The 16,824-nt window shown below is 41.1% G+C and overlaps 3 protein-coding genes across 3 annotated transcripts; 2 read left to right on the top strand and 1 right to left on the bottom strand.

Annotated features, from left to right (window-relative positions):
* Window positions 1-1,604: 1,604 nt before the first annotated feature.
* LOC145622372 (uncharacterized) lies at window positions 1,605-5,312 on the bottom strand. Its single transcript, XM_081676397.1, has one exon. The coding sequence runs from the start codon at window positions 5,310-5,312 to the stop codon at window positions 1,605-1,607; it is 3,708 nt and encodes a 1,235-aa protein (XP_081532523.1).
* Window positions 5,313-7,029: 1,717 nt separating this feature from the next.
* On the top strand, window positions 7,030-9,382 carry LOC145622373 (F-box protein At4g22280-like). Its single transcript, XM_081676398.1, has 3 exons — window positions 7,030-7,920; window positions 9,027-9,113; window positions 9,311-9,382. The coding sequence occupies exons 1-3, from the start codon at window positions 7,030-7,032 to the stop codon at window positions 9,380-9,382; spliced, it is 1,050 nt and encodes a 349-aa protein (XP_081532524.1).
* Window positions 9,383-15,007: 5,625 nt separating this feature from the next.
* On the top strand, window positions 15,008-15,946 carry LOC145622374 (uncharacterized). Its single transcript, XM_081676399.1, has one exon. The coding sequence runs from the start codon at window positions 15,008-15,010 to the stop codon at window positions 15,944-15,946; it is 939 nt and encodes a 312-aa protein (XP_081532525.1).
* Window positions 15,947-16,824: the final 878 nt, after the last annotated feature.

Consider the following 16,824-nt stretch of genomic DNA (forward strand, 5'->3'; position numbering starts at 1 on the left):
CCTGTACACTAAGTTTTTTAATACTTTGGTACTTAATCTGTATCTAGTTGAAATAAATTATCGGCCTATCATATCGATTCCAACTTTGGTACTTAATGCCTGTACACTAAGTTTTATAATACTTTGCTACTTAATGCCTGTACACTAAGTTTTTTTTTTTTTTATCATATTCCAACTTTCCATTCCAACTTTTTGATTCCAACGTACTGGCATATCAAGCATAATAGGCATATGCCCCCGATTTCCGTAATTAATTTCCTTAGAAATTGATTTCGGTAATCCTTATCATTCTGATATTATCGGTATTTTCATGCAGCTGTCCAGAACTTATTCCTCTCCGGTAAGATGCCTAAACAAGTGAACTGCACTTATGTCACTTTAATTCCTAAGACTGAAAATGGTACATGCAGCCTTTAGCAGGCCGAGTATTGACAGTGGATCAGACCGTCAATTTCAACTCGCCTTGAGGCGCATTAGTTATCCAACCTTCCTCCTCACTTGAATGAAAGAGACAGCTAGCTAGGCTGTTTGTCAAATCATATCGAAAGTAGGGGATGGCTCCATATGTTGTAGTACTTACTTTTCTTACTAACGGCCTTAGCCAAAATCGTCAAAACAAATTACAGGCATGGAGCTTGCTTATAAAATATGAACTAACAGAAAAAGCTAAACCATGACTACATACCATGCCGGTACCAAACATAAGAAACAAAAGTACAATCTAGACGTAATATTTTTTGAGGACGTTTGTATTCCAAACATTTTTTAACGGTACTCCCTCTAGAGTCATCAGCCGATATGATCCTTGGCGAATCGTTTCATACACCTGATAGGGGCCTTCCCAATTTGCGGTGAGCTTGCCATCTGCATTCCCTCTACCCGTCGCAGCCGTTCGACGAAGGACCAAGTCTCCATCTTTCAGAGGCCGGTAATTAACTCTCTTGTTATATGCTTGACTCATACGATTCTTATATGCCGCTGACCTGATGGCAGTCGTAAGCCGAGTTTCAGGTAAGAAGTCTAATTGCTATCGTAGGAGCAAGTCATTTTGATCCTCACAAAAATGCTGAACACGGAACGTAGGGAGTCCTACTTCAACCGGAATGACAGCTTCGGAGCCGAAAGCAAGGTTGAATGGCGACTCCCCAGTAGTTTCCCTTGTTGTCGTTCTATTTGCCCATAATATTTCCGGGACCAGATCTGCCCACAAGCCCTTCGCATCTTCTACCTTCTTTTTCAGTGTCGTTAATATCTGCTTATTTACGGCTTCCGCTTGGCCATTTGACTGAGGATGGCAGACGGCTGCGTATGCAAATTTTACCTTGTATATGCTAAGGAAGTTCTTAACTAGGTTGCAATCAAATTGGGAGCCGTGATCAAACACCATGGCGACCGGTAGCCCAAATCGGGTGAATATACTCTTCTAGATGAACTTCATAACTTCACTCGCTGTTATTTTTGCTACCGGTTCTGCTTCTATCCACTTGGTGAAGTAGTCAATCCCTACTATCAAGAATTTCCTGCTCCCTGTTGCTGACGTAAAAGGTCCGATAATGTCCATTCCCCATTGTGCAAACGGTATCGGATTTAGAATTGGTGTCAGATCATTTGGCGGCTGGTTGATTGCTGGCCCAAATATTTTGACATTTGTCGCACCTTTTTGCGTACGCTAAAGTATCGGCATTCATTGTTGGCCAGTAGTACCCTCTTTTCATCGCTTCCAAGGACATTGACCGGCCTCCGGCATGATTCCCACAATCCCCTTCATGGATTTCTTCTATCATCCTAGCTGACTCATAGGCCGATATACACCTTCGCAGTGGTAGCGAGAACCCTCTTTTATACAGCATTCCCTTGAACATGACAAACCAGACACTATCCTTCCTTATTTTCTGTGCTTCTGTTTTATCCGCCGGTAAGACATTATGTACTTTGTAGGCTAGTACGCCATCATACCATTCTTGGTCGTTAACCACGCAATTCACTTCTTTTGGAGTGTTGTCGGGGTCAATGCTTTTGCGTTCCAGAAGCTCCACCATTACAGTACGTTCTAAATCATTGAAGCTGGAACTTGCCAGTTTTGCCAAGGCGTCTGCCTGTGTGTTTTTTGCTCTCGGCACCAATTGTATTGCAAATGATTCCAGGTTTGCCGTTACCGCTTTCAACTTCGCCAGGTAGGCAGACATCGTTTGCTCCTTGGCCTCATAAGTGCCGTCAAATTGACTTGCCACCAATTGTGAGTCAGTCGTGAGTTCTACCCGCTTTGCCTCAGCTGCAACACATAACTGTACTCCCGCAAGTGCTGCCTCGTACTCAGCTTCATTATTGGAGGCTTTAAACTTGAATTTGATAGCGTACTCGAATATGTCCCCTTGCGGTGATATCATAACAATTCCGGCTCCGGAGCCTGTTGATGTTGAGGAGCCGTCAACGGAAACCTTCCACACTCCATTGTCTTCTTCTTCTTCAGTGTAGGATGTTTCCACAATGAAATCAGACAGTGCCTGAGCCTTTATCGACACTCGTGGTTTGTAAATTATAACATATTCCGACAACTCTACCGCCCATTTGAGCAATCTTCCTGACGTCTCCATTTTCTGCAGAGACTTTTCTAACGGTTGATTTGTCAACACTTCAATGGTATGTGCATCAAAATATGGCCTAAGTTTTCTTGCTGCTATAACCACTGCATATGCAATCTTCTCTATCAGAGGGTATCTTCTTTCGGCCGCGTTCAGGACATGGCTCACAAAATAAATTGGAATTTGTGCCTTCTTTCGTTCTACTATCAACACCGCTGCAACCGTCTTTGGAGATGCCGAGATGTATAGTTGCAGGCTCTCTCCCTGTTCCGGCCGTGCTATGGTCGGAAGGGACCTTAGATGGTTTTTGACTACCTCTAACGCCTTTGCTTGCTCTTCCCCCCAAACGAATGTTTTATTTTGCCGGAGGACTACAAAGAATGGTAAGGCCTTATCAGCCGATTTGCTAATAAACCTTGTCAGCGCCGCTATGCGACCAGTAAGCTTCTGTATGTCCTTTATAGACTTGGGTTGCGGTAGGCTAAGTATAGCTTCTATTTTGTCGGGATTTGCATCTATCCCCCTTTCACTGACCATAAACCCCAAGAACTTCCCCGAACGAACTCCAAAGACACACTTTTCCAGATTGAGCTTCATTCGGTACTGACGCAAAGTTTCAAATGTCTCCCTTAAATCTGCAACATGGTCAGTGGCTAACCGGCTTTTTACGATGGAGTCGTCAACATATACTTCTACGTTTCTTCCTTTCTGGTTTGCAAAGACTTTGTCTACCAGTTTCTGATATGTTGCTCCGGCTTTTCGTAACCCAAACGGCATTGCCTTGTAGCAAAATACTCCGGCATCCGTAATAAATGTCGTTTTCGTTCTATCTGGCGCATACAAGCTGACCTGATGGTATCCCGAGAACGCGTCCATAAAGCTGAGCAGAGCATGGCCGGAAGTGGAATCTACCAGCCTATCTATTCGGGGCAGTGGATAGCAATCCTTTGGGCAGGCTTTATTCAGGTCTGTAAAGTCCACGCACATCCTCCATTTTCCTGACGGTTTCCTTACCATGACCACGTTTGCTAACCATTCAGGGTACGTGCAAGGCTCGATAAATCCCGCCGCTAGCAACTTGTTTACTTCTGCTTGTATTGCTTCTATCTTTTCTGTCGAGAAGTTTTGTTTTTTCTGCCTAACTGGCCTGGCGTTGCTATCCACATTCAGCTTGTGTACTATAACATCTGGATGAATTCCTGGCATTTCATCTGCCGAGAAAGCAAACACTTCAGCGTTCTCCAGTAAAAGTTCCACCAGATGACAATGGGTATCAACATCCATGTCTGACCCAACTCGTACGGTTCTTCCCGATACCCCAGGTTGCAACTCGATTTCTACCGTCTCCCCTCCTGGTGAAGGGCGGGGAACTGCTGCCGGGCGCGTATCGAAATTCTCCATTGCTAAGTCGTGTGAAGATACGGCTCGCCCCCTTTTCTGCGTTTCCTGGTTAGCCTGGGGTTGTCGGTTAGGTTGCTTTAAAGCTGTCACATAGCACTCCCTGGCCATTGTCTGACCTCCTCTAACGCGCTCTGTCTTTCCCAAATTTGAAACGTATACCATCGTCAAATGGTATGTCGAAACTACCCCCTGCACATCGTGGATCAGGGGTCTACCGACAATAGCGTTGTACGCTGAGGGCACATCAATTATCAAAAATTCCGTCATAACATCTTTGGCCGCCATGCCTTCGCCAATTCTGACTTGCAAGACTATACTTCCTTCCGGCCTAATTGTGGATCCGTTGAAACCGATAACAGGATACGATACCGGAGTAAGGTACTTCCGGCCTATTCTCATTGCATCAAATGCTTTTGCAAACAGGATGTTAGCGGAGCTCCCTCCATCGAGCAATACTCGCTTGATGTTGGCTCCATTGACCGTCAGAATTAAAACCAATGGATCATCGTGAGGAAAAGCCAAACCCTTGGCGTCTGCCTCCGAAAAGGATACTGACGGCATGGAAGCAGGCCTTGGCCGCTCGTCTACACCCAGTGCATTCACTGTGTGCCGGTGCTCAGACAAACTCTTTTTCGCCCCGCTAACTGATCCCCCGTGCACCGGACCACCGGTAATAACCTCTATTGTGATCTTGTGTCCTGGCGCACTATTCCCTTGACGGTATTCTCCGCTGTGGTTGCGCCGGTAGGTGTCATCTTGCATGGACGAGTCACCCTGCCTTCGATATTCACTTTGTCTGGGTTGCGGGGCTTGCTGCCGGCTTGGGCCTGCTTGAGCCCGATACTGGGACAGATGGCCCTTCCTAATGAGGTCTTCTATATTCTCTTTCAGCTGAGTACATTCTTCCGTATAATGGCCAATATCCCTGTGAAACATGCAATACTTTTTCGTGTCCCGACCTTTGGTTATCATTGGGGCCGGTCGTGTCCATTCCTCTCTGTGCTGATTTATTGAATATATTGCGGCCCTAGGTGTGCTCAGTTGCGTGTAGCTACTGTACCGGCCAAAACCTCTGGGTGGCCTACCGGCCCTTGGCTGGCTTGGTTGCTGTTGTGGTCTGTTCATTCCGCCGGTATAGGCACTAGGCGCAACCCCATCATTCTGTCTTCGAGAGGGCTCCGGTGCCGCTATCTGACTACTGGTTTTCAACAACTCCTCGCTTTTGATGTATTTATAGGCCTTGCCAAAGGCCACGCCTAAATTTGGGAACGACTTCCTTGCCATGTATTTTTTGAAGTCATTATCCCCTAGACCGTTCATTAAGGCCATTATCGCTATTTCTTGCTGTAATTTCGGTATCGTGTTAACCTCACCGTTAAATCTCCTTATGAAATCCCTAAGGGATTCATCCCTTCTTTGTCAGACCGACATAAGCTCTCCCGAAGTTCTCTGCCTTGCACTATTGCTAATATATTGACCGGTAAACAGTTCGACCAAGGTATCGAAGCAATCAATCGATCCATTCTCCAAATTGGAAAACCAATCCGAGGCTGGCCCCGTAAGCGTTGTCGGGAACACCTTGCACCACACCGCATCGGTGTCGGTATAAAGCAACATATGGCTTTCAAACGCCGCTACATATCGCTTGGGATCTCCTTTGCCATCAAAGGTACATGTCGGCATTTTTATCCTTTCCATTTGCTGATCCAGTACCTCCTGGGTGAAAGGTGATACTCTCGGCCTGACTATAGTCCTGGTTGTACGTCTTAGCGGCCCGCTATTGATCTCGTGCTGCCGGGACCCTAAGTCCTCTATCTGCGTTCCATGAGTTGGTTGGCGCTCACTTGGAACAATTATTCCCCGATTTTGGGGCTGTGACGGCGGTTGCTCGTCTGCCTGGTTGAACTGGCTCGCCAGATTCACAATCACGAGAATGGCCGGTGTATCAACTTGCCCCCTATTGGCTGCAGCTTCAGCCTCCTTTCTTTTCCGGGACATCGCTTTCATTACCCTTGCTGTTACCTCTAACTCCTCAGGAGTAAATTCCTCCAGGGGGTCCGGTATCCGTGCGGGGCTTCGTTCAGGTGTTATCAGTGTGTTCACAGTATTCTTGTGGAGAAGATGAGTTTCATCCTCCACTTCAATCTCAGGTATTGTATTGACAGTTTTGTTCGCATTGACATTCAGAGTGTTCTACCATACTGACGGTTTTCGGCTTCTGCTGTCGGTATTACGTGTTCCTGGTTTTCTTCCATGCCTGGCGAAGGCTATTTGGACGATAGAAGTTATTACTATCCCCTCCTTCTAGCGCCAACTGTTCCGGGTTTGCTCCGGTACAGATAATCTTCCTGGGTTGGTAAAGGTTTACCGTCCAATTACGCACCTGCACAGTCAACACAGATAAGCTAACCCGGGGGTTATCCGGGAATAACCTCTCCGATGCTAAAGTCAGCAATCCGATAAGAAGAAAGAATGAAGAGAGAGAAATTGTTTTAGATGTGTAGTGAGAGAGAGAGAGAAAAAAGATGTCCCTTTGGGTGAACATTTGCTTGGGTATATATAGAGAGATAACCAAGCTGGTGCCACCTATAATGATAGGTGGCAAACCGACCTCGTAGGCAGCAGGTGCCTACGTGGTCTCAAGCAGCTCTCCACGTGGCCGTTTAGAACGGCCGTTATGGATTTTCGAGCTTTCTTATTAATCAGTTGTTTCAGTATTATTATAAGACATTACCGGCTAATTAGGTATTACTACCGGTATTATCCCGTACAAAACCTCCTCATCATTCAATTTCAATTAATCGCCTCTTCATCGATCAAAGACATTTATGCTCCTCCAAATCTTCCTCAATTTCATATCTAAAAAACAAAAAAAAAAAAAAAAAAAAATGGTATGTAAGCGTCAATTATTCCTTAAAAATATATGAAAATCAGTTTTTTTGTTGTTGTTGTTGTTTAAGATTATAATTATGCTAATTGAGTATCCATGATTTTCTATTTGAATTGCAGGTATAATAATAATTTAGACCTTGGACATGTGCAAACAATGGCCAAAATCGATAGGATAAGCAATTTACCAGATGAATTATTAAGTGAAATAGTTTCTCGCCTTTCCGTACAAGAGGCGGCTACTACCTGTGTATTATCAAAGAAATGGCGGGATGTCTTTGCTTTGATTACCCGGCTCGGGTTTGATCAGTGGTGTCGGGATACACTTGAACAACTCGAGTGTGATCATTCGTGTCGGGATACGCTTGAACAGCATAACAAATTTGTTGACAACGCGTTGCGTGCTTGCAGATCTGAAAGAATAACTATGTTTAGACTCAGAATTCGCGTTCATCAATCTTATGTTTATATGGAATATAAGCGTCTTAATCATTGGATGTCCTTTGCTTTAAGCCGCGGAGTCAAGCATCTTGAAGTTGTTGCCTGTTTGAGTGATCACGTTAAGCTACCATTAGCCCTTTTCGAGTGTCAAACATTAGAGATGTTAACACTAACATTGAATGTTAATTTTGAAGTTCCCTCGACTTATAATTTGCCAAACTTGAAAGTGTCATGCCTGTGTTTTGCTTCTTTCCGTGGTGAACATTTTATAACTAGGCTAGTTTCGAGGAGTCCATTACTCGAACGCCTAGATTTGACAGGAAGCAGGGAATGTTTTGAACCTATCAATGATGTTATTTCTGCACCTTTTCTTACTACATTATATCTAAACCTTTTAACGTTCCATAAAAATCAGAGAAATAAATTTTTTCTTGATGCTCCTAATTTGAAGTATCTAGACTATTCTTTAAGATTGGAATCGCAATATTGTATTGGAGATTTGAATTCACTCGTTGAAGCTAAGTTAAATATGCCCTTGAACGAGGTTAGGCTTTTCAGATCAATGTCCAATGTTCGACGTCTACATCTAGGTGCAACGTGCATGAAGGTTTGTTTGTTTTACTCTGAAGTATTAATTTATGATTTTTTTGACATGATGACTTTTGAGTGGTCACAATAAAATTATGGTCAATATATTAGATGAAATCGCAACTGTTTATTTTTTTTTACTAATGTGAGCCGTTGATAAAATTGACTGTTGATTTCATCTATGAAAATATTAACCAAAAAAGAATAAAAAATAATAATAAAAATCTCTCATGTTCTATCCCACTATCATTCAGTTTCCAATTTTTCACATGTCAGTTTTTTATTTTTTTTTATTTTTTTTTATCCCATTTCATTGTCATTTGCTTTCATGTGTTCACGGCAGAATTGAAACTCATAAATTTGTATGTTTGATGCAATTGTTCACTGTAGATTCTCTGTAACATTAGCCTTTGAGGTTTTGATTGCTTGGACATTCTTTTGCTTTGCCTTCTGCTCGTCATCACATTACTGTCCTTTCACTTGGATTTACTTTTTCTCAATGAAGTTCATTCTTCTTAATTCTGTATTTGTGTGTTGCTTACATTTTATTTTGGGAAATCTATGCTTATTTAAATTAATGAAAGTGGATGAGGATTGGATTGAAGGCTTGAAGTAACACTCTTAACACAATTAAGAAGAAGAAAGCATAGACATTGAGCAGGGAAAACAAACATAAACTGTGAAAAATTGAAAACTGAATTGTAGTGGGATAGAACATGGGAGATTTTAATTTTTTAAATCAACGGTTCACATTAGTCAAGAGAATTAAATGATTGTGATTTATCTAATACAATGACCTCAATTTTATTGTGGCCATTTGAAAACTCTCCTTTTTTGACAATAACCCATTATTGTTGTTTTAGTAATAACCACTACTCCGTAGAGTAATATTTTTGTATGAAATTTACTACGAGTATCTACTTATTTCCAAAACATTAAAAAACTGTCGGTGGTTATTACTTTTTTTGTCAGAAATTCCGTTAATTTAATTCTTCTCTTACCATTACAAAAAAGTTCTTTAATAACGAAACTAATTACTGTACTACTCTCTGGTGCTAGGGTCTCGAAAAATGTGGATTAAAGCATAATAAGCTGCCTATATTTTGTAATTTACATCATTTACAGCTTAATTGTGCCTGGAGTCATTCCTATCACGAAGTAGTGTTGGAGATGCTTCATGCTTCACCTGTTCTAGAAACAATTTTCTTTGAGGTTAGCACGTTTTTTTTTTTTTTTGTTTTTTTTTGTATATGTTTGATCACTCTTAAGGTCCTATTCATTTCACTTTATTTTTGTTGAAGTGAAATTATTTTTACTGATTCTATTATATTTCTCTTTAAATATTATATTTTCAAGGTGAACTGAACATGGCCTAAGTTGATTATCTATGCTATTGATGATCTTTTCAGGAATTGAAGTATGAATGGAATATGTTACTAATTGAAATAGAAAAGCATGACTTTCTCTCTCTAGGATTTTAAGTCATCGGGGACTAACTCGATCACTTTGGTGATTAGAGCCCCGGGAGCTTGCTCCTGGTGGAGAGCAGGTCTTCTGCCTTATGTTCTTACTTCAATTAAGAGCATTAGGTTCTCTTGTCCTTTTTTATTCTGATTATTTTCTTTCAGTCTTAAGTTAGTCCTGTTTTTTCCTGTTTTTCTTTTCTTTGTTATTTCTCAATGGTGAATGAAGTCTCTTCGGGGATCTCTTCAGTATTGAACCATGCTGCGGTAACCATTGATGAAATGGAGGAGGATGGGGTGATGTGTAACCCACAAGTATGCAATGTTGTTGCCTCGAAGGTGTCAAGTGAGTCAGATAGTATGGAGATTGAAAATCAAGTTGGGGATTTGGTACACAATGAGAAGACAGGCGCTAGTGCTCAAAATAAATCTAATAGCACCTTTAGAGAGGCGGTGGTAAGATCATCCCAATGGTTCACCGAGGCTAGGAAGATAGTCATGAACTCCCAGGATTGGGAGGATGAAGAAGATTGCAGCCCGGACAATGCGTTAGTTGTCAAATTCCCCAAAGAAAAGCTGCAGGAACTAAGGAAACCTTGGTCACTCACGCTCATGGGTAAATGTCTTGGGTTGAAGATAAGAGTGGAGTTTATGGCTCAAAGAGTTCAAAGAATATGGAACCCAAAGGGAGGGTTGGAGACCATTGAAATGGAAAATGGAGCCTTTTTATTCAGATTTACCCTGAAAGATGACTTAGAAAAAGCGCTCTTTGGAGGCCCTTGGTTCATTTTGGATCACTATCTGATGCTATCTAACTGGAAGCCAAATTTTCGACCTTCTTCTAATCCATTTCAATTCATGTCTGTCTGGATCAGATTTCCATAGTTACCGATGGAATACTATGAAAAGGAAGCACTATACAGCATAGCACAAGTAGCAGGGAGGCCAATTAGAGTCGATTACTCTACGGATAAAATTAATAGATGTCGATACGCAAGGGTATGCATAGAAATTGATCTAAATAAGCCCTTAATTTCCAAGGTTTGGGTGGGAGGATCATGGCAACGAATTGAGTATGAAAAAATCCATAGCCTGTGTTTCGCTTGTGGTAGGATAGGGCATGTAAAAGAAAACTGTAGGGAAGGTATAGCCTTACAGAGGGAGGTAGCTAGCAGAGAATTTTCTTCTAATACTTTAGATGCAAGCCATGCATTAAAAGGAGATCAGAATGAGATAGTGGGCCTGCAAACCCAACAGCAAAATCCAAATTCAGAAAAGGGACAAAAAGGGATTATGGATAAGGCAGGGGATTTAGTTTATAAAGAAGAATATGGGCCTTGGATTATTGCTACAAACAGAAAGAAAATCATTAAAAAATGGGAGGGTAAGCAAAATGTTGGAGGGAGAGATACTCACCAGAAAAATAAAGCTGAAAAGAAAGGAGCTCCTAGGGAGCAAGCTAGCCGCCAACATATGCATAAAAACACACAATGGAATTTATTGCCATTGGTAGAAGAGGAAAGTGAAACTAGTAGGGAGAGCAACATTCCTAGAGCTAAAACACTACAGGATAAAATTAGACAGGGAGATAATACATATAGCAGTAATAACATTTTGGGAATGAAGGCTACTACTAATCTTGTAGTCCCGAGATCGAATTACCAAAATAAAAAGAACAAGACAACGGTTCCTTCGCATGCAATTCAATCTGTTCTTTCAACTCCTTCTACCCCTTCTCCTTCAGTTAATCATGGAGAATCACAACAACTCAGTAAGCAACCCCTCGCTGAGATCGGTCAACAGCAAGCTCCGACAGGAAATTGCGGATCTCCAATCATCTCATGCTCTGAGGTCGAAGGTATCGGACCTTCAATCACAAAACCCGATTGCTCCAACGATTCATCCATCACAAACTCGAACTCTCCAAATCAAACCCCTTCCATTGTCGCCGCTGAGCATCCCGCAAATCCAATTTCCACAAAATTCTCCTTCCCACCACTTATTCCCTACCTTTCCTACCCCTCAAATATGGCTGGTGCTAGCGGAGAGGCCGGTTCCTCTGGAGGAATTAGCCCGACTAAATATAATGTTGAAGGTGCTGATGGCCTCCCATGTTTTCCATGCTGAAGGTGCTGAGGAACCAGAGCACGAAAAAATGCCGCTGCACTTCCAACTCCCCCCGGAAAACCCCATTCTTTATCCCCTGCAATTAGAAAGTATAAGCATAAATCTCTCATTAGTTCAAAACTTGCTGGCAGTATTTGTATCGAAGAAGGAAGTGATAGGATTCAATTTATGCCTGGATTACATCCCGACAGGAAATCTGATCCCGGAAATCAAGCTCAGCATGTCTCCAGTTCTACTGAACGAGGTGGAGACGATGAAGGTGAAAAAGCCGTGGAAGGAATGGGAACAATTTGTGGAGTCGATGTTCAACTCTACTCCGATTCCCTTAGGTCACTTTCCCATCCCTCCATTTCCAATTAATAATATGAAGATTATTGTGTGGAATGTTCGAGGAGCTGCTTGTAAGGAATTTTTTTCTCATGCGTTGACTATTGTTCAAATTCAAAAACCTTTGATTTTTATTTTATTAGAAACAAAGGCTAAAGACAGTAGAGCTCAAGACGTGTGTAAAAAGTCGGGCTTCGATAGTTGTACTACTATTGGGGCAAAAGGACTAAAAGGGGGAATTTGGCTTTTATGGAAAAAGCCAGCTAGCTTAATTTCTTTTGCGGCGGGATCGGAATTTCATTTTCACTCCCTTTTTAAATTCTCTCCCTCTGACCCTGAAATTCTTCTCACTGGAATTCATGCTCCATCAGCTTCCAGTGATAAGAATCGCCTTTGGAATGAATTTAAAAATGACCCTCCTCCTTCGGAGACTCCATGGCTAGTGGTTGGGGACATGAACGAGGTGCTAAATCAACAAGAAAAAAGGGGAGGTCGTCCAGTGACAAACTCGCAAGGTGCTGGCTTCTCAGAATGGGTGGATGGTGTTGGTCTAATTGATATGGGATTTAATGGTCCGACCTTTACTTGGAACAATGGAAGAGAAGGGGAGGACAACATCAAGGAGAGGCTGGATAGAGCCCTCTCTAATGCTGCTTGACTCAATTCACATCCTAATACACAGGTATTCCATCTTCCGAGAACTTATTCGGATCATTGCCCAATTTTAATTTCGAACAATGTTGAGGTCAGTAGGGGTAATTATCTGTTTAGGTGTAAAGAGTCTTGGTTAGAGAACCCTAATTTCTTGGAGTTCTTTACGAAAACCTGGTCGAAAGGAGGGAATGATTTTATTGCTAGCAAAAACTATTTTATTCAGGATGTTTGTGATTGGGATAAATTTGTTTTCCAAAGCAACTTACAGAATAAAAAACGTTTATATGCTAGAATTTTAGGGGTGCAAAAAGCATTGTGTTTTAAATACTCCCCCTTCCTGATAAATTTGGAAAAGGATCTTCTTAGACAGCTTGATTATTCTCTTAAACTAGAAAGAATAAAATGGGCTCAAAAGGCCGGAATAGATTGGAGAAAGTTCGGGGATTGGAACACTAAATATTTCCATATTCTGGCTAAAATTAAGAATAGTAGGGGAAAAATTTTGTCTTTAAAAGATGAGCAGGGGAATTGGGTGTGTGATCAGGAGAGTTTGAAACATATTTGTATCTCCTACTTTCGTAACATTTTTACCTCCACTAAATCCTCCCAACCCAGAAATATTTCCTTCTCTCCTAAAGCTATCATCGATGACAGTGATCATGACCACATTTCCTCGCCTATCACCCTTTCGGAGATAAAACATGCCTTAAATTCTATGTCTCCTATGAAAAGCCCGGGGCCGGATGGTATTCAACCTATTTTCTTTCAAAAACATTGGGAGGTTGTAGGAAGTGCCATTTTTTCAGTTATTTCGGAGTGTTTCAATGAAGGGACTATTCACCCTGACATTAATGAATCCTACATTGCCCTTATCCCAAAAGTTGACAAACCTTCTTCTATGAGTGAGTTTAGGCCCATTGGTCTTTGTAATTCGATCTACAAATTAATTACAAAGGTCATCTCAAATAGAATTAAACCTCTCCTTAACAATCTCATTAACCCGGTTCAATCGAGCTTTATTCAAGGTAGGTCAATTGAGGAGAATGTTCTCGTCATTAAAGAGGTAGCTCACTTGTTTAAGAAACAAAGCAAGAAGAAAATTATGGCTTTTAAAATCAACCTAACGAAAGCTTATGATAGCCTTGAATGGGGTTTTATTAGGGAAACTCTTATGGGTTTAAATTTTCCGGAAAAAATGATAAAACTTATTTTAGGATGTATCACTACCCCTTCTATTTCTATCTTATGGAATGGTGAGAGGACGGAGAGCTTCACCCCCTCTAGAGGCATAAGACAAGGAGACCCGTTATCCTCCTACATTTTTGTGCTTTGTTTAGAAAGGCTTTCCTTGATGATTGAGAAAAGAGTGAGTGATGGTAATTGGTGTCCCGTCAAAATTGATCATGATATTTCCATTTCTCACCTCTTTTATGCCGATGATGTATTTCTCTTTGCTAATGCCTCCCTTGAAAATCTTGAGGTTATTAAGGATACTCTTGCTGAATTTGGTTGTCTCTCGGGTTTATTCATTAGTCCCTCCAAGTCTAAAACTATTTTCCCTCCTAAAATGTGTCTCTCTCTCAAAATGAGCATTCTCAATGCTTCTAACATTAAGGGGGCTCCTTCTTTTGGCAAATACTTAGGGGTGAACATTAGTCCTAATAGATTGAGGAAAGCGGATTATAAAGATCTCCTTGTTAAAACAAAAGATAGAATTAGAGGGTGGAAATCCAAGCTCTTGAATATGGCCGGTAGATGTACCCTTATCAAAGCCGTTCTTAATTCCTACCCCCTTTATGTCATGCAAACCTCTCTTCTTCCTTGCTCTATTCTTGAGGAGCTTGAAAAAAGTTGTAGAAGATTTTTGTGGAATAAAGTGGACAGATCTCACTATCTTCCTAGAACTAGTTGGGAGAAAATTTGCATCCCTTTGGGTTTGGGTGGTCTTGGCATTCGTAATCTTAAAAATTGGAACTTGGCTTTCATGGCCAAGTTGGGTTGGAAAATCCTTCATGAACCAGAGAAGTTGTGGGTTAAAATTCTTAAAGCCAAATATTTTAAACGCTCCTCTTTTCTTAATAGCTACGCCTCCCCTAGTGCTTCCCCGTTATGGAAAGACATCCAAAAAGGGAAGGACTTGCTTATGAAAGGTATTTCTTATAGGGTGGGTGATGGAGAGGATATTTGTTTGTGGTTTCATCATTGGGTGGGGGATACCCCTCTTTACTTGGCTATTGATAGAGATGTCCCTAATTTTTGTGCTCATTGGAGAGTTAGTAATGTGATAAGGAATGGCAAGTGGGATTTACAGAGGGTTAGACACATTATTCCTGCCCATTTGTGTTCTTTAATCGAAAGCATCCCCCTGCCTATCATTGCTTCGGTGAGAGACTCTATTTGCTGGCATCCTTCACCTAAGGGTATATTCACCATTGGTAGTGCTTATTCCTTAGCCTCTAATTTTTCTTCCCCCCTTCTTTCCCGCATATCAAATGGAAAAAGCTTTGGCACATAAAAATCCCATACAAATACAAAATGCTCTTGTGGAATGCTTGTCATGCTATTCTTCCTGTTGCTACTTCTTTAGCCAACAAGATTGATAATTTCAACCCCATTTGCACTAGATGTGAGTTAGACTCGGAGAATCATCTTCACCTTTTTCGAGATTGTATTAACTCTAGAGTATTTTGGGACAGAATTTTTGGTGCTAACAGATTGGATGACAGCTTCTGTATCTTCACTTTTTTCAGTTTGAATTGGGATGAGTGGATAAACTACAATTTAGAAAGAAGTGAGGCCTGGAAAATCACCTTTAGTATTGCTATGTGGCACTTGTGGAGAGCTAGAAACAATTTGATTTTCCAGCTTGCTATGTTGCACCCCATTTCTATGTTTAACAGGTTCATGTGCGATTTGGTGGCAAATGCTAATGTGTTTCAGGGCAAAGGCAAGGAACCTGCTGCTGCTATTAGTGATCTGAAATGGAGCAAGCCAAGGGAGGGGTATGTTAAAATTAACACTGATGCAGCTTGGAGAACGACCAGCATCAATGGAGTGGGATGCGTGGCTCGGGGTGATGATGGCAGATGGATCTTTGGGAGGTCATGGAAGACTAAAGCCAGAACTGCCAGTGAAGCTGAATTAATAGCTGTTCGTAATGGTCTTGCAGCAGCTATTGGAGCTCAGTTCAAGAAAATTATTGTGGAATCTGATGCGGTTGCTCTTAAGGAAATAATCGAAGAAATTGAGAAGCATGGGACTCATGAAATGGCGGTCATTCTTAAAGACATTGAGGAGATGATCAAAATGGATTGCGAGGTTGAGTTTAACTTCATCCCAAGAGAGGCCAACTTCGTTGCCCATTACTTAGCTAAGAGTGCAATTGACATGGAGGGACATGAAGCAGTTCACAGCAGCATTCCCTACTGTGCTAGAGGCGCTTATGAAGAGGACCTTTTTGACAGCAACTTCTAGCTCTCTTTGCTCGTTGGATGACTTTTGGTGGATGGATTTGGAAGAGGACAATTTTCTCTTGTTGTTTCTTATTATTAGCTTTTGGTTTCTCTGCTTTTGGTTTAACATTTCTCCAGCTTTGGCTGTGCGTTTTGGGCTTATTAGCCATGTACTTTGATTATTTTTAATTAATTAATATTTCTCCTCTTCCCATTAAAAAAAAAAAAAAGAACTATGAATGGAATAACGTCGTACTTTTGCAAGAAGTTAATAATTGGAATAAAAGTGAAACGATCCCATTTTGTTTGGAGTCACACCTGAGAAGAATTGTGATAAACCTATACAGTCCGTGGACTAATTTGGAGCAAGCAATGGTTAAATATTTTCTGAGATGCTCATTAGTTTTGGAGGAATTGGTTATAACTTACCCGAATATGTTTACACTAGCCGAAAGGATATTGCTCGAAAGGGAAGTACAGAAGCTACCAAAAGGCTCATCAACAACTTGTTCAATCAAGGTGCAGTCAAGATCATGCAATCCAGGTTATTGAATATTTTGGTGCAATGTATATTTTGAGCTACTTTTATTATTAAATAACGTATGAATGTGTTTAATATTACTAGAAATCAAGCATTTTGGCATGGGTTTTGAAAGCAGCTAGAGATTTGATTTTCATTGTAGTTTGGTGTCTTTTTCTTAGGTTCTATTTCGCAAAAATTAAACTTAAAAGGTTGTAACTGGTTAAAGGGGTATAATTTTGCAGGTTGTATTTGAAAATTTTTAATTTTCTATCATATCGTGTATTGACAGACATAAAAATCAAGGTATTGCAATTTCCACAAAAGATATGATGTAGCTAACCCAAGATAGGCTTATACATTATTTTTATTTCATTCTC

The sequence above is a fragment of the Chenopodium album genome, unplaced genomic scaffold, assembly GCF_948465745.1.
Source record: "Chenopodium album unplaced genomic scaffold, dcCheAlbu1.1 scaffold_37, whole genome shotgun sequence".
Taxonomy (NCBI): Eukaryota; Viridiplantae; Streptophyta; class Magnoliopsida; order Caryophyllales; family Amaranthaceae; genus Chenopodium; species Chenopodium album.